At 43.8% G+C, this 26,152-nt stretch overlaps 1 protein-coding gene across 1 annotated transcript in view; it reads right to left on the reverse strand.

Moving 5' to 3' along the window:
* The window catches only part of Hus1-like (Hus1-like checkpoint clamp component), a 163,832-nt gene that overhangs the window by 125,422 nt on the left and 12,258 nt on the right, over window positions 1–26,152 (reverse strand). The window contains exon 2 of the mRNA XM_080278839.1: window positions 25,255–25,461. Within this exon, the coding sequence (XP_080134965.1) occupies window positions 25,255–25,461 (207 nt within the window). The remainder of the gene's footprint in view (window positions 1–25,254; window positions 25,462–26,152) is intronic.

A 26,152-nucleotide genomic window follows, 5' to 3' on the forward strand; every position in this document is an offset into this window, starting at 1 on the left:
TTTTTGAGGTAGGTTTATACAATATTAAACATTCTGGGTACTTATGAGTCCCTGACTCCTGGACTGGTAGTTATGGACCCTAACCTAACTCAGAAAAACACCTCCCTACTGCACATGCAAAGCACCGAAGACACTATATATTCACATCAATAAGGGATATAAAAGAGTGAAATGAGGTGTTTGAGATAAGTACAGTATGGAAAATACAGCACAGTACAGTATGAAACATTCTGCTTACTTACAGCAAGTCCATGGCCATCTCGATGAATAACCACCTCCTCTCAGACTCTTACAGTAAGAAGGATTTCCTGAAGCACTTGCAGTACACTGTTCATGAAGTCTTGCACTTAACGTAGTCATTCGCACTCAGAAGTCCATTCTCTTCACACTGCGCACTCTTGTCTTACTTATGCTCCATTGCAACTTAATAAGTGTTGCACTCTGCACTTTAAGTCTTTCCACTCATAAAACCATTTTCTAAACAAAACACACTCAAGTTAAGTTACATTAAATTTACAGTCCAAAAACTGTTTGTCTTTTCACTCAAATTTCTAATTTCTTAACAATACTGTATGCACTGCACACACTACATTCCCGTGTGGTCTAGTGGAGAAGTTCTTGCCGTTTAATCACTGTCAGAGTCTGAGAGTATCACAGGGAGGTGACCTAGGGGTGTGTCGCTGGGTCGTGGTGATGGTGTACCCACTGCAGACAACTCAGAAGATAGATGCAAACTCATGTAGAGCGGTGACTCCACCGTGGCTGATGTGCTGGGCTGTGGCTCGGCGGATGAGGGCCTGTCTTGGGGAGGCAATGGAGTGGAGCCAGGGCTGGGCACAGTGGGGGTCACAGGCCTGAAAAAGCTGTCAATCGTTGATTGACGCAGGGAACGATGATTCTGATGATTAATGATGCGCTGCCTGAAAGTACGCACTTCCTCCACAAGTCCCAAGGGCCCCATCTCCCTGTCGCAGTCCGGGTGTTCCAGGTAGTCCAGAACGAACTCCAAGTGTTCCCGGAGTGCGCTCAGTTTGGGGATGGCTGGAGCAGTGTCATGCTGAGAGGAGTCCGCATCATCGTCGCCGTCCTCGTCGGAATCTTCAAGCTGGGTACTGACACCTGCAACTGAAGATGCGATCTCGATATCAGACATGGTCTGATACCCAGGATCGCCCTCGTCGTCATCCAACCACTTATGCACTTCGTCCACATCAACATCTTCCCCATGCGCACGTAGACGTGCATGGAAGTCATCCATGTTGAAACCTAGGAAATCGTGCTCCACATCCGTTCCGAGAAGCAGACGAGACCACCCATTTTCTAGGGTCTTGACAGGGATTTCCTTCCATGCACTGGCCCAGTTGTAAATGGCAGACTTGATGTTGTAGCGGTGAAGGTTTTCCAAAGTCCGCTGGCCTCGCATGTCTCGTCCCTCCCCACGCTTGTCCTCGTCCTCAAGAACAACCACCACCTCGTCCAGGAAATTCTGTCGGTATAGCCGCTTCGTTGCCACGATCACTCCTTGGTCCATTGGTTGGATGACAGCAGTAGTATTAGGTGGCAGAAACATGCGCCTAATGCGGCCATTCTCAGCCACCAAGTCCTTGTCACACGAGTGGGCAGGTGCATTGTCGAGGAGAAGGAGAGCCTTTACCTGGTCGCGTGGGATTCCCAGTTTCTCCATCTGGTAATGTATGACCTCCTTGATAAAATGCCGGTGGAACCAGTCTTTGAAGATGTGGGCTGTGAACCATGCCTTCAAGGAATGGTACCAGACGACAGGAAGGACATCCATCATCCCAATAAGACACCGAGGCTGCTTTGCATGGCCAACAATAACAGGCTTAAGCCGGTGCATGCCGTTAGCATTAGCACAACACAAAGCAGACAGCCTTTGCTTGGAGAGCTTGCGGCCAGGTACACACTTCTCCGTCTCCTCGGCTAGAGTGTTCATAGGCAAAGAGTGACAGAATAAACCGGTTTCGTCAGCATTGTAGACTTGACTGATAGTGAGGCCCTCCCTGTCAATCAAGCCCTTCACCATGTGCCGAAACTCCTCTACTCCATCCTCGTTAGCGTCCAAAGCTTCACCATGAGACTTACGGTTAGTAAAGCCATGACGTAACTTGAACACGAAGAGCCAACCCTAGGATGCCTTGAAGTCTAGGGCGACGTGAATCCTTGCAAACTTCTCAGCAGCAGCCTTCAGCTCCGTACCATGTACCATCACATCAACAGCAAGTTGCTGTCGATACCAAATCAACGTGGAGCGGTCGACTTCAGCAAACTTGGGAGTAAACATCATCTTCCTCTCCACGTTGCGTTTGCTTTTCGACGAGAAGTCAGCCGTGTACTGCATGAGTTTGTCTCGGGATCTCCTGATATCAAACAAAGTAGATCAGGCCAGGTTGAACTCACGAAGGATGCGTGACAAAGACCATCCCGCATCTACATTCTCCAATATCTCCCTCTTCTTCTCCAGAGTCAAAACCACTCTCTTCCTCTTCTCAGGCAGTGAGGCCATCATCACACACATGAAGGTGAGACACGAGAGCAGCAAGAGTGCCTGCAGCAGGTAAGGCACCACCACAAAAGCGAGCACGTGGGCAGCCATGAAAACGAGCGTACACTCACGACAAAAGACGTGCGGAAAGTGGGGAGGATGCAGGGGCGCTCTAGCGGACGTCGGAGGAATGACGCACCAAAACAAAGCTGTCCCGCACTGCGCACGCCAAGTTCAAATTACAGGCAGGAAAAAGTCGGATTTTTTTCAATTTTTTTGCGGTTTTCTGACCATTTTGAGAATATTGGATGACGGGACGATTATGTCCAGTAAGTGGGCGACCGGATAGTACAGGGATTACTGTACTATCATGCAGTGACTTCTTAACTTCCATACTCACCTCCTTACTTCTCATCACCGCTTTCAGTGAACCAATAACCTTCCTTCCTTGCTGTACCCTTTCAAGCACTTCATCTCCCAAACTTCTTTGTATAATTTACCCATTTTTCATCATTTTCAATAGGAAACTTCTGTGACTGTATGGTACGGTACCTGCAACTTACAATTTTTTTCATTATTTCTGCCGTTCAACCATTTACACACATCAGTACAGGCTTTTTTAGCGTTTTATGTAACATATAAGTGTATTGTATTGTATTATTTACATGCAGAACCTAATATTTTTACACGACAAGCCTAGGGTTGTAAGTGTGAAATACTGTACATATACATTATACAGTGATTAATGGGAACCCTGTTATTAAAAAAAAAAAAAAAAAAAAAAAAAAAAAAAAAAAAAAAGTCAAATTTACACATAGTCCTGTTAGTACTGGATAATAATAGTAATAATACTGCATTCATAATTATACGCAATATTTTTACACCATCTGGAAGAAAATCGTATGAGCTTTTCAGTGGTACTATTTATAATACCTTAGACTTCTCGCGATCAGCCCGGGTGGAACAAGCCCCACCTTCCTGATGATGTCATAGCCAGCTCCAGCCAATCATGACATTTCCCGCATGAGCAGAGCAAAGTAGCCTTCAGAAGTCATACAACAATTCATCGCATCACAACTTTCAAGCTATACTGATTGATATTTACTTTCCTCAGTCATCTATTTACATGACCTACAATGACTTGCAGTAACTATATAGGACTGGTATACATGACCAGCTTACAGATGATTGGAAGTACAGATTTAGAGTCAGGGATTATAATGACAAAGTTATATTTTTTAATGTCTCGGTACTTCCCTTGTTGGCTAGCCATGTAGTGCCCGTCAGTTTTATTGAAAAAAATGTTCATACAGTACAGGCATACCCTGACATATCCAATGCATGCTCGGCGGGGAGTTTAACCAGATGTCCACTGCACCTGTCACTGGCTGTCAAACTCAGACACATTAGCACCCACAGATGGCAGACGCGCAAGCTCCCAAGGGACCCAGGCTTGGTAGCCAAGCTAAAAATATTATACTGAACGTCTTTAAGTACTTCTGAATGCATGAGCATTACGACCACATTGCAGAAGTTGAGAACAAGACAGCAGAAGCTACACACTTCGGTTGCTGTTCTGTCAGCCGAATCAGATGTCAGGGAAGGTTAAGTGAAACAGAAGTAATTTCATTGCCAATATATCAGAAAAGAGTTTGCCCTGTATTTGTTTCTGTGGATAATTTTGCCACAGATATGATTAGAAGAGAAATCTTGGCCTTTTACGAAAGAGGTGAGCTACTAACCATGGAATTACCACACAAAAAGGTGAAGGTGCCGCTGGTTTCATTTGCTGGAGGAAAAACTTCTCTAAAAATACTCTTCGAAGATCTTGGATTTAGGTAAAAGAAGCACAGCAGCAGCAGAGCTTTACTAATGGAAAGAGATGACACCATTACTGAAAGAAACAAGTACCTTAGAGAAATAGAAAGGAACAGTAGTGATCAGCCAAGACCAGAATTTTTATGAATGAAATCTGGAGAGGTGAGAGTGTGAGAGAATGAGAGTATGGATGGGGTATATGTGTAGGAGTAAGTGACAATGAAAGGGCAAAAGAAGGAGTGTGTATTGTGGAGAGTAACAGGTCAAAGGAGAACATAAGAGAGTATGGATCAGTTGGCTCAAGGATTCTGTGGGTAAGACTGAAAGCTGGACTACAAATGTGGGCGACTGTGTGTGTGTATGCCTCAACGCAACATCGAGCAAGCAGAGTGAAAGAAGAGTTCTCAACAAATGTGGAAGTGTTCATGGAAAAGTTTGAAAGGAATGAGAGAGTGTTTCTGATTGGAGATATGAATGGAAAAGTAAGGAATGTGATTGTGGATGGAGTAGTTGGTGAATGGGGTGTGCCTGCAAAGACAGATGAGAATGGCAGTGCTTTAGTGGACATTTGTGCCGGGAGGGGGTTGGTGATAGCCAATATCCTCTTCACACAAAATATGATCCACAGATATACGTGGTGAATGATGAGATGGGTTGGTGGTGAACTGAATGAACGGAAGGCAATGATTGATTATGTGTGGTTGACAGGATGAGAAGGTGTGTAATGGATGCAAAGTATAGGTTTGGGGAGTGGACTCTCTGACCGCCACTTGGTGGTGGTCAGAATCAAGGTACAGTACAGTCACCATTTTTGCGCCTAATTGGTACCGCAATTGCGGAGTGAAACTTAAACTCATGAAATTCATGAGTATATTTTACACGTTATAAGTGGTAATTGGTTCCGGGGTTAGCCACCTCATTCCCGCTTAGCCACCCACTAATGACACAATACCCCTACTACAAATTACATAACGTTAATCTGACATATACAGTAATATATTTCTGAACAAAAATTTACTAACATTGACACTTAGGCTGAACTGCTTGATGGGGCTTGAAGATGAGTTCCCAGGCTGAGAGCAGTGGTTAGTTACTATCTGCCCCCTCATTGCTCACGCCACCACTGTTGAGTCCCCTACACCACCACTTCCTGATGCTTCAACATCAAAGCCCTCAAAATCCAGTGGGAGCTTATCAAGCTCCCCAATGTCGTCAATGTCCTCATCCACAGCACCTTCATCCTCCCCAGCCTGTATGTTCTCCAAAGCCTGGACTTGTTGAATACGAGAGGACAGGAATGATGTTATCAGAGTCTGATGACGTGCATGAACTCTGGCGTTGAAAAGGTTGTTGTAATTAGTCAGAAGTCTATACACCATCGGAAGGAAAGTGTCCCTGATCTCTGTCCTCCCATCACATTCCTCAATTTGCTCTTTCAAATGAATAGTGGTTGCCAGCAAGTCTGTGATTTGGTGAGATGTTGGCTCACCTCCCGGGACATGTAAGGGTTCTTCCTGAACTTTGTTGTCATTGACTTGTTCATCTGTTTCCAACATCTTCTCAATGGTCGGTTCAAAACAAGTGACTGCAGAGATGCGGGGGCTTGCAAAAATCATAGGAAAATCACGAGACTCCTAGGGAAAAAAACATTCCCTTGCCATTGTGAAACGAAATTTTGCGAGAGTATATATCGCGAAAATAGCGACTGTACAGTAAAAATGAAATGGAGAAATAGAAGAAGGGAAAGACTGGAGGAAGAAGTTCATACAAGGAGAGTGAGGATGGGAAAAAAGGCAGAATATAAGAGGGAAGTGGAGGAGCGATTGGGTAAATACCGGGTAAGATTGCGGCAGATGGGGGACTTGGAAGGTGTGCAAGATATTCACAGAAGAAATCTGTGCAGCATGTGAAGTGGAGTGTGGGGTGAAGAGAAGATGAAAAGCGATGCAGGAAACACCATGATGGAATGAAAAGGTGAGAGAGTGTCACGTATCAAATTCGCGACATTTCCCTTTTGTGAGAAGCCATGAACTATTAGTGGAAAACTCACTGTGTATCGCTCAGTTAACCATTTCTCTCTCCATTTTGGGGTATACTTTTCAAAACATTCGTCACTGTTTTCAAAAGTGACCGATTTAATGCACGTCACTAAGTGCTGTACTGAGCGATACTACTGTTTCTTTATTGTTCGCCCCCTGCTTGCCTTGACCGTTAGAAAATGCGGCCTACTGCTCCCCCTTTTTTCCCATGACTTACTCAGTCGAGTGTTTGTTGTGACGGAGAGAGGTCCTGTGCTCCAGAAGTGTGAGAGGTCAGCTAGCACCCAAGCTCCACAGAGTACAGTTAATCCAAGCTCCCACCCCCTGGGTGATACACAGCATTCATCGATCAGTATTTCCTTTTTGTATTTTCGTAGTCTTAAGAGTTTAGTTAAGGTGTTTTTTCCTAGGCGTAAGTATTTAGCTTTTGTGTGAGTGAGTGAGTGCGGTCTCATTGATTTGATTTGAAATGTAACGTTAAATTTATTTTTTGTAATCAATAAATTTAACAGTTCTTTTTCTTGAGCTTAATGTAAAGTAAACTCTTGTTTCATTTCTCCATAATTAAGCTTATTTCCCACATAGCTCCTAGCTTGCATAGACGTTTTACTATTCATAACTGGTACTTAGACCAGTCTTGTTGTATTAACTTAAAATCCGTTGTGCCAGGAGTTACGCATCAGCAAGGACCTGATGATATTATTAGTATTAGTTATTTATTGTTAGGGGTGAAGTAACTTTCTCCAGAGGCTAACAGTACTAATTCAGCATTTGTGAGTAATTAGTCTCTGCTGTGTACTGTTGAGAAAGTTTATAAATTCTCGTTCTTAGAGAATCGTTGCTCGATTTAGCAAGACAATCATTGTCCCTGCTCTTTAATATTATTGAATATTAATATCAATTAAAAAATATTTAAGCATTTATTTAAAAAACACCGTGTTATTATAAAAACCCCGTGACAATTGGCGACCTCATTCCAGGATATTAACTCCTAGCTATAAAGCTATTCACGAGATAGTGCTCACTCGTTCATACTTAGGAATTTATCATTAAAGTTTATAGGCACATGTTTACTGGTGGTTACCGTTGATTTAGCAAGTGAATTTTTGCTTTATTAATCAATAGAGTACTTAACTCTAGTTTATTCTTGGTAACGCCAGACGATTTTATTCGCTCCTGGGAAGTCGCCGTACCCATTGTGTTTATTATTGAGTCTTCCCAGTCATTTACATTTTTGATTTATTCTTTGCCAGTTAACTAGATAAGACTGGTCACCACTATGGTCGTACCATTCTAAAGTGGCGGTTTGGGTGGGGCACGAACCTCTGTACAGTGTTGCCACGTTTTCCATACTCGCGATGCCTCTCTCTCTCTCTCTCTCTCTCTCTCCTGGGGGGATGTGCATCACCCTAGGGAATTTTGTTTCTTTTATGTCTTAAAAACTTGTGCTTTCATTTCTTTATTTTGTTTTTTATTATATTATTGTTTTACATATGACGCCAGATGACCTCGGTGTTAGGGCGCCTTTTCATTCCATCATTCTCGCCCTCCTTCCTTCCCTCCCTTCATCTTTCCCTCAGCTTGACAATGCACTCAACACTGCCCTTTGCCTGCCTTCTCTCTCTCTCTCTCTCCTTGGGGAGATGTGCGTCACCCTGGGGAATTTTGTTTCTTTTATGAGTGACTTATAAACTTGTGCTTTCATATCTTTATTTTGTTTTTATTATATCTAATTATGTTTAAAAATATTATTGTTTTACATATGGCGCCAGATGACCTCGTTGTTGTGGCGCCATGATTTGTTTTCATTCAATCACTCTCTCCCTCCTTCGTTCCCTCCCTTCCTCCATCTCTCACTAAGCTGCACTCAACACTGCCCCTGGTCTGCCTTCCCCCTCCCCTCTCTCTCTCTCTCGTCTGTGGTATTTTAGGATACATTTTGGTCATTTTCTTTTATGTTATAATGTACATATTGTAAATTAGACTTTATTTCCACACCACCCAGGAGATTAAAGTCTTGGCGCATTTTTTTTGAGAGGTGTCCCCAAACAGGCCTATTCTCTATCCCTCACAGATGCCCAGGTCGGACTGGGTGTGTGTGAGTGTTGCCGCTCACGAGGGTTTCATGTATATATATTTTTTTTTACTAAGAAAGTGGCATATTTTTGCTTATATTCCTGCACATTATCTTATAATCATATTTGTGACATTATTACCAACCCCAGAAATACGGTAACAGCCAATAAAAGTGACTACTTTTTTTTAAGCAACACTGTAAAATAATTATGCCACGTTTCTGTATTGCCGTATAAATATTTCACGCATAATCAGTTTACTGTTCTTTCTTATATTATAATACACACGTTACCATTATATTTTTATGTGTTTAACTTACTGTGATGCCTATTACATATATCAGAGCCGTTCACATAGCGGGTATGGAACACGTGGCAACATTGTACAGAGGTTCGTGCCCCACCCAAACCGCCACTTAAGATTGGTACCACCACAGCTTGTGTCTGTATTCTTTATTTGTGTTATTAGCTTTTGTTTGCGAAGCAGTCAGTACTCATTTTCGGTTTACTTAATAAATTAGCGCCATGGCTACCACTGTATTTTTACAGGAAGCCAAAGAAATGGGTCTTTTGGACCCAACCGAAATTAAAGAGTATATACTCTCACGGCATAATCAGAAGCAGCAGCGTGAGATTGATGCCCGTGAAGAGCGTAAGATTCAGCGCGAATACGAGCGAGAACAGCGTGAGGAACGCGAAAAAGAACGGGAATACGAGCGGGAACAACGTGAATATGAACGTGCCGAACGTGAGGCACGAGAAAAACATGAACTTGAAGTGCTGAAGCTCAAGCGAGATTCCTTGGCTTCAGACACGTCTGGTGCAGTTGGTCCAAGCTCCACGAGCGTTCTCCCTGCACATGTCCTGGCGACCCCACGCATCAAGCTTCCTTCATACAAGGAAGGCAAGTGAATTGAGCCGTACATAGCTCGTTTTGAGGACATGGTAGACATGTATCAACTGGATGAGGCAGCTAAGCGGCTTCAGTTTCTTAGCCTATTTGAGGGCCCTGCCCTCGATATTCTCCACAGAATTCGTGGAGACAATCTCACATATGAGATGATGAAAGCTGCACTCATTAAGGCGTATGGTCTCACAGTAGACGACGCCAAAGTTCAGTTCATGCGAGCTCGTCTCCAAGACAAGGAGACAGCTGTTCAGTTCCTTGATCGTCTCACAGCTTGCTTAAATGAGTGGATGGAGAAAGATGAAACTCCTTCCACGCGTGAGGGGATAATTGACCTTATGCTGCGTACACAGCTAGAGAGGTCGTGGCCTGCTGAGCTCATAGCACAGCTTAAGATCTGCCAGGTGAAAGATGCCAGCCAAATGGCAGAAAAGGCTGACGCATTCTTTACTGCATACGGGTATCAAACTCGTAAGCAAAACACCTGGAGCAGAAAAGATACTGCCAAGTCTGGGAAGCCGTCTCAGACTGAATCCCAGCACCAAGGCCGTACTCAGAGTAATGGTCAAGGTCCAAGCAAACCACAGAAGGACCAGGGGCAAAATACACAGCAGCCTGCTTGGAAGCGGTACAACAAGTACCCTAACCAGCAGCAGTATCAGCCACGCAACCGACCGTCGGGACAAACTTTTTCACCACCAGCTCAAAAGAGGCAGGAAGCGAACGCAGCCTTCATTCCTCAGCAGCAGCACGGTGGTCACGTCCCTACCAGTATGGGTACTTCCCCACAATTCACTAGTCCCACAGTGACAGTGAACCCCCCTCCACAGATGGCCAATGTTCCATCTCCTCAGGCACTGAGTACGACTCCTCAAGTGTCTAATTCTCAAGGCACAATGTTTGCCACATCAATTCAGCAGCCTCATGAGTGGCTAGCTGCTTCCTCCATAGGCCCTCCCACAGGTGAAAGTACCTTCCTGGTTCAGCCAGGGTTTGTGGGAGACATCCCTGTGAAGGTCCTGAGAGACAATGGTTCCTCAGGTTGCTCTGTTAAGCAGAGTTTAGTTCGGCCTGAGCAGTATACAGGTCGACAGATCCATGCAAACCTTATTGATGGATCAGTGAGATTGTTCCCTGAGGCATGTATCCAGGTGGCATCTCCATTTTATACTGGTACGACACTTGCAGTTGTCATGCCAAAACCTTTATTTGACCTCATCATTGGAAATATTAATGGAGTCAAGGATAGTTGCTCCGATGACGCTACTCAGACTTCGGCTGCTGCGGTAACACGAGCCATGGCTGAGGCTCCAGATTGTGTCACCCCAGTGATCATTGAATCGCCGCAAGATCTGATGTGTAGTCAACTTGTTGTACAAGAACAACATTCTGACCCGACACTTGCTACCGTGCGGAACAAACAAAAGGGTCGAGTGATAAAGTATTCACGGTGAGGTCGAGCCAAGTTCCTTCGTAAACAAGGACGGCTCTACCGTGAGTCACGAACACCCGAGGGCGAGGTTCGACTGCAGTTTGTCGTTCCCGCCAAGTACCGCCTAGCTGTGTTACAATGGGGTCATTGTTCAGCCTCAGGAGGTCACGTGGGCAAAAGGAAGACCCAGGGCCGTATCCGAGCTGACTTTTCTGGTCAGGGATGGGACGAGACATAGATAGTTTTGTCCGTTCCTGCAGTGTGTGCCAAAGTATCACCACTAATCAGGGACGTGTCCTTCCTGTGCCGTTCGTAACCACACCTGTAATCTCCGAGTCAGTTGAGAGACAGGGTAGTGGTGAAGTGGGTGCAGACCTGATGTCTCGCCTACTAACTGCTGACTAACATGAGCAGTTGTTGTATGCTGGGTTCCGTGATAGGCATCCTCTGTCGGAAATTTAGGAATAATTCCTCCCATTTTCTATTTTAGTTGGTGATGGGCGAATAATATTTCACCAGGGTTTCCAGCTTTTATTTGAGTAATCCAAGGACCAGCCTGGTTCCCAGTCAAAAGTGTAGACCTGACGTCTCACTTGTTGGCCCCACAGGACACAGTATGTCCAGGGCCTGTACATACACGTGTACTGTAGGTTAAGGGGGAAGTGAGAACTCTGCAGAGGCGACTTGAGGCTATGGAAGACCCGAGTTTGCACAAGGATTCTCAGCTCCCCGATACTAATATAAGTACTATAGGTTAAGGGGGAAGTGAGAACTCCGCAAAGGCGACTTGAGGCTATGAAGACCCAAGTTTGCACAAGGATTCTCAGCTCCCCGATACTAATATAAGCACTGTAGGTTAAGGCACTTCCTCCCATTTTCTATTTTAGTTGGTGAAGGGCAAATAATATTTCACCAGGATAGGCATCCTCTGTCGGAAATTTAGGAATAAAGGTTGAGGACCCGTGTGCAGTTCGAGGCTATGGAAGACCCGAGTTTGCACAAGGATTCTCAACTTGCTGACCATGATTGTGTGCTATAATTAATGGCAACCTCGATTGTACATCGTAGCACTGACTGCTACGCAGAGAGAGTAATTGTAACATAATAAAATTCTGTCTTATTGACACTTTTGATGCTCCACCTCAATTAATTTTGCAGGTACAGCAATGGGCGAAGCAGTTTTGCTGTGCGGGCCAGCTGATCGTCTGCCGCACGCTGCCGCCTCTTCTCCTCTGCCTTCGTCGTCGCCATATTTTTTACCGTGTCATTTTACACGTAGGTACAGTTACACTACAACTGTCACACCTACACCATGTATTACATACACCACGCTACACAACAATTAGTTGTCAGTGTAAATGTTGCGAATTTTCGCTCAGTTTGACCTGAGTACAGGATTTTCACCGTCGTCACGGAGTTTTTCCCTCAAGCTTGCTTCTATTAACGTAAATACGAGGTTTTTTCGCTCACTGGCGACTGTGACTTTCTCCTGTTGCAGGATAGCAAACACACCACAGTGTGAATCTTGTGTGACTGAGTTAGGATGTGTACATATATATATATATATATATATATCCACAAATTTTTTCCCATAAGGAAAAAATTTAATTTTGTAGGGGCGTAATGTCACGAATCAAATTCGCGACATTTCCCTTTTGTGAGAAGCCATGAACTATTAGTGGAAAACTCACTGTGTATCGCTCAGTTAACCGTTTCTCTCTCCATTTCGGGGTATACTTTTCAAAACATTCGTCACTGTTTTCAAAAGTGACCGATTTAATGCACGTCACTAAGTGCTGTACTGAGCGATACTATTGTTTCTTTATTGTTCGCCCCCTGCTTGCCTCGACCGTTAGAAAATGCGGCCTACTGCTCCCCCTTTTTTCCCACGACTTACTCAGTCGAGTGTTTGTTGTGACGGAGAGAGGTCCTGTGCTCCAGAAGTGTGAGAGGTCAGCTAGCACCCAAGCTCCACAGAGTACAGTTAATCCAAGCTCCCACCCCCTGGGTGATACACAGCATTCATCGATCAGTATTTCCTTTTTGTATTTTCGTAGTCTTAAGAGTTTAGTTAAGGTGTTTTTTCCTAGGCGTAAGTATTTAGCTTTTGTGTGAGTGAGTGAGTGCGGTCTCATTGATTTGATTTGAAATGTAACGTTAAATTTATTTTTTGTAATCAATAAATTTAACAGTTCTTTTTCTTGAGCTTAATGTAAAGTAAACTCTTGTTTCATTTCTCCATAATTAAGCTTATTTCCCACATAGCTCCTAGCTTGCATAGACGTTTTACTATTCATAACTGGTACTTAGACCAGTCTTGTTGTATTAACTTAAAATCCGTTGTGCCAGGAGTTACGCATCAGCAAGGACCTGATGATATTATTAGTATTAGTTATTTATTGTCAGGGGTGAAGTAACTTTCTCCAGAGGCTAACAGTACTAATTCAGCATTTGTGAGTAAATAGTCTCTGCTGTGTACTGTTGAGAAAGTTTATAAATTCTCGTTCTTAGAGAATCGTTGCTTGATTTAGCAAGACAATCATTGTCCCTGCTCTTTAATATTATTGAATATTAATATCAATTAAAAAATATTTAAGCATTTATTTTAAAAACACCGTGTTATTATAAAAACCCTGTGACAGAGAGGCTGTGGCAAAAAAGAAGAACGAATATAATGAGTGGATGAGAAACGAGTGTGGAAGAAACTGAGCAATGGAAAAGAGAGTTATATGTAGAGAGGAAGAGAGAGGTGAGAAGATTTGTCTGGGAGCATAAGAAGAAAGTGGATGAGGATTTTGGAAGGGATTTAAGTGTAAAGTGGAGGGAATGTAAGAAAATGTTCTGGAAAGAGGTAAAGAGAGTTAGACAGGGTGCCAAAGAAGAGAGTTGGTGAGTAAAAGACAAAAATGGTATATTACTATTGGAGAAGGGAGAAAAAGTGAGCAGATGGAGAGAACACTTTAAGGAATTGTTGAACATACAGAATGAAAGTAATGCGAGTGTAAGTGGCTGGGAGAAGGAGGGATCTGAGAAGAGAGGAAAAAATCAGCAGGATGGAAGTTGTGGAAGCATTGAAGACAGTTAAAATAGAGACAACCGAAGGAATTGATGGAGTGTGTGGTGAATAGCTGAAGCATGGGGGAGAGACAGTCGTAGAATGGATGTGGAAGATGTGCAGATTGGCCTGGGAGGAAGGTAGAGTCCCAGAGGATTGGAAGTCAGGTGCAATTATTCCCCTGTACAATGGAAAAGGGGAAAAAGAAGTATATGGTAATCATAGGGGCATCTGTCTTCTTAGTGTAATAGGAAAAGTATATGGTAGGATAATTATTGACAGAGTTAGGGGAATAACAGAGGAATTAGTTGAAGAAGAACAGGGAGGTTTTAGGAAGGGAAGAGGTTGTATAGATCAGACACTGATTCGTAAATCTTTAGTGGAAAAGTTTCTAGAGAAGGGAAAGAAGTTGTATGCAGCCTTCATGGATTTGGAGAATGCATACGACAGGGTGGATAGACAAGGATTATGGAAAGTATTAAGAATATATGGAGTAGATGGGAAGTTACTGAAAGCCGTGAAGAGTATGTATGAGGGTGCTAAGGCTGCAGTGTGTGTGGATAGTGAACTGAGTGAATTTTTCTATTTGAAGGTTGGATTGAAACGGATGTGTCATGTCTCCATGGTGGTTCAATCTGTATATGGATGGGGTTACAAAAGAGATACAAGGTAGGGCATGGATGTTGGAGTGGCCCTAGTGAGAGAGGGCATCGTTTGGAAACTCCCTGTACTGTTGTTTGCAAATGATACTGTGTTAAGTGTGCAAATGATACTGTGTTAAGTGAAGACGAAAGGGAGCTGCGAGGCTTGGTGGATGAGTTTGGGAGAGTGTTTAAGAAACAGATCTATAGGTGAATGTAGGGAAGAGTAAAGATATGGTCTTTGAAAGAAGTGAAGTGAATGTACAGTGAGGTACAATGAGGATGAAATGGAAAATGTGAGTGCATTCGTAGTGTGATAAGTAAGGATGGAAGTTAAGAAGGTGAAGTGCTTGAAAGGGTACAACAAGGAAGAAAGGTTCCTGGTTCCTTGAAAGCAGTGATAAGAAACAGGGAAGTGAGTATGGAAGTGAAAAAGTTACTACTGACAGTATTGTGATACCAACTCTAATGTATGGAAGTGAAGCTTGGACCTTGTTGGAGGGACAGAAGTCAAGAGTGAGAGCAGTGGAAATGAGTTATTTGAAAGGAGCATGTGGAGTCACATGGAGATACAAACTGACAAATGAGGAAGTGAAGGAATGTTGTAGTGTGGATGTGGATGTGATAGGATGCATTAGGAGAAACACATTAAGGTGGTTTGGCCATGTGGAGAGGATGGAGAGTGAGAGACTGATGAGGAAAGTGTACGTGAATGAGGTGAAGGGGGGGAGAGGAAGGGGGAGGCTAATGATGAGATAGAGGGATGGAGTGCAGAGGTATATGAGAGAGGGGGATGTGAGCTGCAAGCAGGGCAGTGAAATGGTGGGTACAGAGCGACATGGAGGCAATTTGTTTGTGGCCACCCCTTTTGGGATTCAGGCATCTGGCAATGGATAGATAGAGATAGACAGACAAATAAAGAATAAGGTGAGGATAGTAGTTTACCAAGCACGGTATTATAGTACAGTAAACAGGGAGAGTAAAATACAGTACGATTTACCTCCAAATGCAGGGGTTTTGCCCTTGTTGCAGAAATATGCCTAACACAGATAGCCATACTGGTCCCCCCAAAACCTATGTCAAGCCTGGGGATGGTTAAGTCACTGTCAGTCACCCTCCATCAGCACTAGAATTGGTACTGGGGTGACAGAGGGGCTGGGAAGCATCAGCGATGGTGTTGGTGATGGTGTAGGTGTCCTTTGGGCAAAGGCTGAGGGCACAGAAACATCTTAGATTTTTTTTACTATCACCAGCACCCACTTCTGGTTGCAGTTTCAAATTCTTGATTTCATCCTTGTATTTGCATAGGTCATACACTTGCGTTTTGTTATTTTTACCCCGTACTCCATCTTCTAAATCTATCTATCTACAGTCCGAAGCCCTAATCCCGCAATAGGGTGGCCGCAGACAAAACACCTCCAAGTCACTCTGTCACCCACCATTTGACTACCCTCCCCCCAACTCACTCCCCCCTCCCTCATATACCTCTCAACTCCATCCCTCCACCTCATCCTCGGTCTACCCCTCCCTCTCCCTCCCGCCACCTCACCTACATACACCCTCTTAGTCAGTCTTTCCTTCTCCATTCTCTCCACATGTCCAAACCACCTCAGTGTATTTCTCCTAATCTTCTCAATCACATTCACATCCACCCCACAATGTTCCTTCACTTCTTCATTCGTCAACCTGTTCCTCCATGTCACTCCACACGCTCCTCTCAAGTAACTCATTTCCACTGCTCTTACTCTTGACTTGTTCCCCTCTTGCAAGGTCCACGCCTCGATTCCATACGTCAGGGTAGGGATCACAATACTATCATGCAGTGACTTCTTAACTTCCATACTCACCTCCCTATTTCTCATCACTGCTTTCAGTGAACCAACAACCTTCCTTCCCTGCTGTACCCTTTCACGCACTTCATCCCCCAAAGTTCCATCCTTACTCATCACACTACCCAAGGACTTGAATGCACTCACACTCTCCATATCCTCACCATCCAACCTCACTGTACATTCTGTGACTTCATTCCTCTCAAACACCACAACTTTACTCTTGTTTACATTAACTTTCAGCTTCCTCTTCCTACACACTGTCCCAAATTCATTCACCAAACCTTGCAACTCCCGTTCATCTTCACTCAACAATACTGTATCATCAGCAAACAGCAACACCGATCTTTCAAATCTCACCCTCATTCATTAGAGCCACCCCTACATCCACTGCCCTACCCTGCACCTCCTTTACAACCCCATCCATGTATATATTAAACAGCCATGGAGACATCAATACAACCCTGTTTCAGTCCCACATTGAGATAAAAAAATTCACTCAGCTCACCATCCACTCGCACCGTAGCCCTAGCTCCTTCATACATACTCTTCACAGCATTCAACAATTTCCCATCCACTCCATATACTCTCAATACCTTCCACATACCTTGCCTATCTATTCTGTCATAAGCTTTCTCCAAGTCCATGAAGGCAGCATACACTTTCTTTTCCTTCTCTAGATACTTCACTAAACATCTTAGAACAAATATCTGATCTACACACCCATTTCCCTTTTGAAATCCCCCTTGTTCTTCTCCAACTAGCTCCTCTGTTACATGCCTAACCCTTTCCATGAGTATTCTACCATATATTTTACCAGTCACACTAAGAAGGAAAATACCCCTATGGTTACCACATACTTCTCTCTCCCCTTTTCCTTTATATAAGGAACAATTATACCTGATTTCCAGTCCTCTGGAACCCTTCCCTCTTCCCAAGCCAATCTACACAACTTCCATATCCATTCCACAACAATCTCACCCCCATACCTCAGCATTTAACAACACACTCCATCAATTCCTTGGGTCTTCCCCAACTTGATCTTCTTCATTGCTTACACTACTTCCACCCTACTGATCTCTTCCTCCCTCCTCTCATCTCTCCTTCTCCCAGCCATTCCCCAACCACTTATACTTGCACTGCTCTCACTCTCTACATTCAACAAATCCTCAAAGTGCTCCTTCCATCTCCTCAATTTCTCTCTCTTCTCCACCAACAATCTATTATTTCTATCTTTCACTCCCCTACTATTTCCCCTTTCACACTGCCTTACTCTCTTTACCTCCTTCCAAAACAATTTCTTACTCTCCCTCCATTTCACACTCAGATTCCTCCCAAACTCTTCATCCACTTTCTTCTTACTCTCCTTCACCAGTCTCTTCACCTCCCTTCTCATAATCACATAAACCGCTCTCTTCTCTCTCTCATCTTCTCCCCTACCTCTACTCGCTAACCATTCACTATAAGCCTTCTTCTTTTGTTCCACAGCTCGTTTCACCTCATCATTCCACCATGCTGTCCCTTGCACACCCTTGCATCTCCTCACTCCACAAACCACCTCACACGCTGCGCCTATCTCTTCCGTAAATATCTCACATACGTCTTCCACCCCTTCCATCTGCTCTAGCTCATACCTTCCCAATCTTTCTTCCACTATGCTCTTATACTCTGCCATTTTCTCACTATCTTGCAAATTCTCCACTCTTCTCATTGGAGCTGTTTCCTTCTGTCTTGTCTTCCCCTTCATCTCCTCAACCATTTTCTTTGCAGCTTCACCTTGGCCATCACTAAGTGATGGTCCGAGACTCCATTCCCCCACCCTCTCCACACTCTTGCATCCAACACTTGTCTTCTCATTCGCTCATCCACACACACGTAGTTTTCACTGCCTTTTGTTCAACAAGTTCACCATCCATCCTCCTCATTACTCTCCATGTATACTGGTGGATCATCTTATGTCGAAAATAGGTGTTGGCTATTGCCAACCCATTACCAGCACAGATGTCCACCAAAGCACTACCATTTCCATCTATGTCAGCTGGCACACCCAACTGACCAACCCCTCCATCCACTTGTACATTCCCAACTTTGCCATTCATGCCTCCATTCAAAAGCACTCTCTCGCTCCTCTCAAATTTGTCCATACATGCTTCTACTCTCGCCCAAAACTCATCTTTCACTCTTGCCACTCGGTCCTCTGTCGGAGCATACTGTACACACACACAATCGCCCACGCTTGTATGCCTATTTTCATCCTCACCCATACAATCCTTGCACCCACTGTTCCATACTCTCTTATATTCTCCTTCCACTTCTTGCTTATCATCAGACATACTCCCTCTCTTGCCCTCTCATTCTCATTAACTCCCGCACACATACCTAAACCATAACCTAAACCATATTCCCATTCCCTCATCCTTGCACCTTTCCATTTAGTTTCAGTCAATCCAAATATATCCACTCTTGCATCCTCAAGCACCTGAACACTCTCTCTCTCTCTTTCACTTCATCATTCACTCCTCTCACATTCCATGTTCCCTGCCTCAGAATGTCCTTTGTCCATTCCTTAGTCGTCAACGTATGGTCCGTCCTGGTCCGAGGCGCTTTATTCGCTTTTTTAGTTAGTTCTTTTTACGGGATGGGGCACTAACCCACCACCAACCCTTTTAGTCGCTTTGTACGACAAGCAGGGATACTGGGGGAGTATTCTTGAAACCCCCCTACCCCCAGGGTCCCTGGGCTAACTCTGCACTCCATCTTCTAAATCATTTCCAATTTTGAGGCAAGAGAAAGCCTCACCCTCTCTTTCTTTTCCTGAAACTTGGGCATGGTGCACAAAAGCTTTGGGAGAAAAAGAAAAAAACGCAATACCAAGGAAAAGCCACACACACAAAGAGTTATTGATAACAGTAGGGTGATCACGTGAATATTGTACACTCAACCCCCTGCTATCGCGCCTAATTGGTTACAGCAAACGTGTGTGATAGATGAGTTCGCGATTGCTGAACTGATCAATCAATAGGAAAATTTCCAATTGGTTTTTCGGTGGCCCATTTTTCTAACTTTTAACCACTTTATGCCTACGATTTCTAGCCAATCTCTCCTCCAACATGAAATAAAGCATTATTATATTAATGATAACATTATAATGCATAAATAAACAACATAAAAGGCCATCAAACTTTTTATAAGGATTAAGGAAGGCTTGGGTGGTTTGAAGGGTTCCGAGGCTTGGGAGTGGCTTAATTGCCGCCAGATCTCTTTGGCTCTCTCCATGATTTCTTTAGTGTCCACAGCTAAAGGGGGTATCACACGGTACCTCGTATCAGGAATGGTCAGGGAAGATTTAAGTGGAACAAAACTTGGACGCTATTACACACGTTCCTCATATACTTGGCAAAGGACATGCTTCTCACACTGTTGCCAGAGCCCCGTCTCAGTTGTAAAAACGTGATTACTTTATCGACCTCACAGTTATCTTGGTATAGGAAATATTAACTCTTTATAAGGGTTTCAAAACGATTGATATTATTTCTAAAATACTAATAAGCATTTAGTGATAGGCTAAATGTTCAATGCCGTAGTATGATATATTCTCTGTCGAGTCGCCTGGGTTTTGGTCACACTGTTTTGCCCATGTGTAAGAAACGGAATCTAAAGGTGAATGTAGGGAAGAGTAAAGTGATGGTCTTTGAGAGAGGTGAAGTTAGTGAATGTACAGCAAGGTTGGATGGTGAGGAATTGGAAAATGTGAGTACGTTTAAGTACTTGGGTAGTGTGATGAGTAAGGATGGAGGTTTGGAGGGTGAAGTGCTTGAAAGGGTACAGCAGGGAAGAAAGGTTGCTGGTTCCTTGAAAGCAGTGATAAGAAACAGGGAAGTGAGCATGGAAGTGAAAAAGTTACTAAATGACAGTATTGTGATACCAACTCTAACGTACGGAAGTGAAGCTTGGACATTGTTGAAAGGACACAAGTCAAGAGTGAGAGCAGTGGAAATGAGTTATTTAAGAGGAGCATGTGGAGTCACATGGAGAGACAGGCTGACGAATGAAGATATAAAGGAGCGTTGTGGTGTGGATGTGGATGTGACAGGAAGCGTTATGAGGAACACACTGAGGTGGTTTGGCCATGTGGAGAGGATGGAGGGTGAAAGACTGACGAAGAGAGTGTATGTGAGTGAGGTGGAGGGGGGAAGAGGGAGGGGGAGGCCGAGGATGAGATGGAGGGATGGGGTGGAGAGGTATATGAGAGAGGGGGGTGTGAGTTGGGAGCAGGGCAGTGAAATGGCGGAGGACAGAGCGACTTGGAGGCGATTTGTTTGTGGCCACCCCAAATGGGATTGAGGAATCTGGCAATAGATAGATAGATAGATCCTCAGCAGGAACCCATCCAGATGAATTCCAAATGCCCGTGGTATCGTCGGCAATGGTGGGTGGTTTTTTGTGCGGTCTGTCAGCCATTATATCACCCACAGAAAAAAAAGTGTAAGGAATTGCTCTTTCACTGTCGGCAGAGAGCTAACACGCATTCAATTGAAGTGGCGAGGCGGTTGAGAAGCGTCAGCCAATCACCAGCAGGGGTGCTCTATGGCGTAGGCAGATGAGTCGCACCAATCCGGTGCGGCGTTCACAACCCAGGCACTTCAAACTCGATGCATGATACGGTCTTGGGGTGCGTGATAGCACATATGGTTGTGCATTTGATGTGTGTGCGATAGCAGATAGCTGCGAGAGCTGAATGCGCAACAGCAGGGGGTTGAGTGTAATGTATGGACTGGGTGATATCACTGAGTAGCAGTTTTAGTTATTCCCTAGGAAGTCTGGCCAAACGAACCCGAGTCAGAAAGGAAGGCCACAGCTGAGTTTGGGATTTCCCACAGAGCTCTCAAGGAGTGTATGTGTTGTTGGAACGGTGATTGTGTGCAATGCAGTCTTCCATAATGTGCTCAATAGTGTGGGGTGCTGTGTTGCATCCTGGACAGGCATCAATGATGGAGTCATCCACCATCTTCTGATAACTCAAGAGGGCTGCATGATGCCCACATCTCAGCCTGGCCAGGTGGACCCTGTCCTCACGAGGGAGGTAGGATTCAGAAAGGTGGATATCTGGAGGTCATGCATGCAGCTATGTGTTGTGTCTCAGTGACTGAATGGAGCGGCGAGTGATCTGAGTATGGATATGCTTCTGGAAGCTGGTTTGAGGCAGCCGAAGGGGGAGAGATGACAGTATTTGTGTATAATATAATGTGCTGGGTGTAGTTTTGCTATTCTTTGGTGTGTGTGGATGTGCTGTCATGTGGTGTAGTGGATGGTGTGGGTTTGTGGAGGTTGCAGCAAGAATTTGTGTGCCTCTCATGTCTACTGTAGATAAACCTTGACTTTGAGGACTTTGGTTTCTTGGTGAAGGTGGTCTGTCGGTGCAGTAGCTGTGCAGCCTGTGATTATTTTTAGGGCTTTTTTCTGTATGGTCTGTAGAGTGTTGTAGTGTGTTTAAGTGAGGTTAGAAGCCCAAGCAGGGCTTGCATAATTTATCACTGAATGTACCGTATATAATGTCTGTATAGTGTGGTGGTGGTTTCTTTGTTGTGACCAAATGTTGTATAGGCAAGTGATGTCAAGGCACTGAGTCTTGGTGTTAATTTATTTTTAATGTTTGTGATGTGTTGTTAAAATGACATTGATGTATTTTATGTTAGACCAAGGTGTGTGTGTGTGTGTGTGTGTGTGTGTGTGTGTGTGTGTGTGTGTGTGTGTGTGTGTGTGTGTGTGTGTGTGTGTGTGTGTGTGTGTGTGTGTGTGTGTGTGTGTGTGTGTGTGTGTGTGTGTGTGTGTGTGTGTGTGTGTGTGTGTGTGTGTGTGTGTGTGTGTGTGTGTGTGTGTGTGTGTGTGTGTGTGTGTGTGTGTGTGTGTGTGTGTGTGTGTGTGTGTGTGTGTGTGTGTGTGTGTGTGTGTGTGTGTGTGTGTGTGTGTGTGTGTGTGTGTGTGTGTGTGTGTGTGTGTGTGTGTGTGTGTGTGTGTGTGTGTGTGTGTGTGTGTGTGTGTGTGTGTGTGTGTGTGTGTGTGTGTGTGTGTGTGTGTGTGTGTGTGTGTGTGTGTGTGTGTGTGTGTGTGTGTGTGTGTGTGTGTGTGTGTGTGTGTGTGTGTGTGTGTGTGTGTGTGTGTGTGTGTGTGTGTGTGTGTGTGTGTGTGTGTGTGTGTGTGTGTGTGTTAGGGCAGTGCTGTTTACGGTAAGGCGTGGAATGTGACTGTGTTCTGCTGTCCAGTTTGTGAGAAGAGTCACTCTAGATTTGGCTGGGGCTATTCAGAGTCTGTTTGTGGTGAACCATTCATGTAGTGTGTTGAGGTAATATTGGAGGATGTGTGCAACTTTGTTTGCATTCTGGTGTGTACATGTAAGTGTTATGCCATCTAGGGAGCTATGTGTATATGTGGTGTGTGGGGTGTGAATATGTTGTGCAAGTACAGGTTAAAGAGAGTAGGGGACAAAACACATCCTTGGACGACACCATTTGTGAAGTTTCTGATGTTCGATGATTGACCGGCAAATGTTACATGTGCACACCTGCCTGCTAAATAGTTTGCCAGCCATCTTTTTGTGTTATTGTGCATGTTTCTGATGTCTAGTGTGATTAGGAGTGTTCTGTGGGGTGGCCTAGCTGAACTGATGCCACCAAAAACTCTCTGTGTAAGGCCTGTAAGAAAAGTGTTTGTAGAGTGTAGCAGCCTAAAACCATGTTGTGATGGGGCCTGGGGGATGTAAGGTGTAACTAGTTGTAGTACCAGTCGTTCAGTGACTTTGGACAGGGTGCAGTGTGTAACAGTGCAGTGTGAGGAAGGTAATGTGAAGTCTTTGTTGGGTTTGGGGATCGTGAAGACAGTGCCATGCTTCCTGATGCTGGGTATTATGTTGTGTGAGTAGTTGTAGTTTGATATGCTGGAGAGTGCTTGTATGCCTTGCAGTCCAAGGTGTTTAAGGTGTAAGCTTCTTATGTTGTCTGGGCCACAAGCAGATGAGTGCTTAAGTTTCTTAATGATGTACTTCGTCTGGTTGTAAGTGAAAGGTGCTAAGTCTGGGCCTGTGGGAAACTGCCTCTTGCATCAGATGACACGTTGGTTATCATGATGGGGGTTTACATAGTTGATATGTGACAAGTGATTGATGAGAGTGTTTGCCTGTTGTTTGTTTGAGGGTATGGTGTCTGTTGTTGTAATGACAGCATATGATTGTGTAGTGTTGCTGTTGGTGAATGTGATGCTGTTTAGTGTTTTGTACAGTTTGCTTGTGTTTGTTTTGTGATCAAGTGTTTGGAGATACAGTAATTATTCCAATTTAAATTTGCTATTCTGATATTTTACTATTTATCTGAGTGTTGAGTTCTTACATTTATTGTGTGGTGTCTTGTGTAACAATGACTGATGAGGCCTTGAATTTCTGGTGTGAAGTGCAGGTTGTGTGTCTTTCTGTTGCCTCTAAAGATGTGTCTTTTGACTGCATTTTGAATAATTGTATTGAAAGTGAGCACAGCAGTGTTGATGTTTGTGATAGATGTACTGTTTAATGTTTCAAAGTGTTGTCCTGTTTCAGTTGTGAAGGCCTCCCAGTTGGCTCTCTTATAATTAGTGTATGTGTGTATGTGTCCAGCTAGGGTGCTTCTGGTTTTGGTAGTGATGATGACTGGGAGATGGTCAGAACCAAGGGTTTTGACCATTCTCCAGGATCCCCAGACATCACCTTTTGCTCCCCAAACCTCACCCCCACATCACCAAGTTCCCGCCGCTGCCACTACTAAGGCAGGTTGGCAGGGATGTGTGGTAACATCACACACTGCCAGCCAGGGGAGTGTTCCGCTATGGGCTCGATGATGTGTTCGATTTACAGAACTTTTTCCAGAAATGCGATAGTTTTTGAAACAGAATTTCCTTTGCAGGATAATATTCAATCATACAGAAATTTTCCTTTAAAAGAGGAAGAAAAACAATGAAAAAAAAAAAAAAATCTTTCTGTTGTCTCGGTCTTCCACTAAATTGGTGTACAGTATGTTAAATCGAGCATCTACTGTACTTCACACAAAAAAAGGTATCACTTCACCTAATATTGCACACTGCATTATTTGTTAAGCACTTTCACTGTTATTTGGTAATGGTAAGGGTGTTTCAGTGGACTTTCATGCACAAAACAGAATGAAAGGTAGACAATCACAGCCAATGTAAACACTGGGCAGCCATCTTGGCTTGTATGTGTCACCGCGTCTACATGAGATTCTCGGAGGTGTCCATCGCAAACGTCATTCTAGCAAAAGTGCTACCAGTTTTTTAATGTTATGCTGATAAAGGATATAAATTTTTAATTTCCATTCAAGTGATTTATCACATGATGAAATCATATACTGAGACCTGACTGTACAAGTAAACCTATGATGCAAGGGCTGCTTTGCTTAACCCTAAGCGTGAAGAGATGTTCCATCTCCTACATTATGAGTTCCCTAGTTTTGGTGGCACATTCTGCCATGCCGTTAGGACACAATCAGATTTTTAAATTATGGTACTGTGGACTGGGGCAGCTTCAGAGTCTCGGTATTCTTGCTTGCTTCCTGCCCCTCCTTATGGTGCTCAACAATGTCAAACATCACATCAAGGGAATGGCTACTACTTACCCATTTAGCCTTGCCCTCAACACAGATTCTCATTCATCTGAATTTACATCCAGTATTGGATAAAAAGCAACACCTTTAAGCTCTCAAATTTCTATGGTACTGTGCTTGTGTTGTTCTGGGCATGAGAAGATTAACAGCGAAAGAACTAACTTTCAGTTTAATAATCTCACATTATACTAGTTAAAAAAAAGTGTTGACCATGAAATGGTGAAAAGACAGTAAAAAAAAATATCACTACCCACAGCAGAGTTTGCTGAACATCTCAAGAGAACTATTAAACATATTATTTAAAATGTGATACCTGGTTCTGTCTCCAAGAAGATTTCATTGTTTTCTTCAGAGACTCCTCTCATGTTGAAGACAGAGAAGAAATGCCCCTGGTCCAGTTCTGCCCAAAGCCCAGGGGAACTGTTAACGGTGCCTGCTTCATTAACGATGAAGTAGAGGTGAGCTGGGGTGATTCGTATCACGCAAGTTTTGGACAGCCGTGCCACTGTTGTCACAATATCTGTATTGAAAAACAAAGCTCCAATCTCTTTAAGATAATCAAACCAACAGGAGCAAACATTATCAAACAGTAGTTTCAAAACTGACATGTGTCATTCTTAACCATACCATATGTAAGAAATTTTCAATCATCATCATCATACTCATCCTGACCTTTTTTTCCCATTAAAGATTTCATTTTTTAATTTTTTTTTAATGTGTCTGACTCTGGGCAAAGGCTTCAAGGCCTATCCTCAAGGCCCAGTAGTCTTCCTACACACCTCCACGTCACCACTTTGGCACTAACACCCACCATCCATAATGAATACACGTTAGGGCTGTCTCATACAAGACTGTGTATTTTTACGACATGCTGATGGGTATTGCATACTGGTAGATCAGTAAAGTCTGCTTTAATGAAATTCAAATCCTTAAACTGTTCCCTGCCCCAGCCAGGGCAGGCTGCCTCTATACCAATTCAACCACCGTCTCACCATATTCCATGAAGTAGAAAGAGAAAGCATGACACAGGGAAAACTATTAACAGCAATTCCCAGTAAAATGAGCATAGTATTTATTCACTAATCATTCAAGCCTCCAGAATCCTGGTTCCAATTCAAATGCCTAGCCATCTGTACCATAAACTGGGATGAATTTTGACTTTATTTTTTTTCACTTGGTCTTGTTTTTGGTCTAAGAATATATATAAAGTA

Source organism: Coenobita brevimanus, chromosome 75, assembly GCF_032717465.1.
Source record: "Coenobita brevimanus isolate Jiangsu-jjx chromosome 75, ASM3271746v2, whole genome shotgun sequence".
In the NCBI taxonomy this organism is placed as follows: domain Eukaryota; kingdom Metazoa; phylum Arthropoda; class Malacostraca; order Decapoda; family Coenobitidae; genus Coenobita; species Coenobita brevimanus.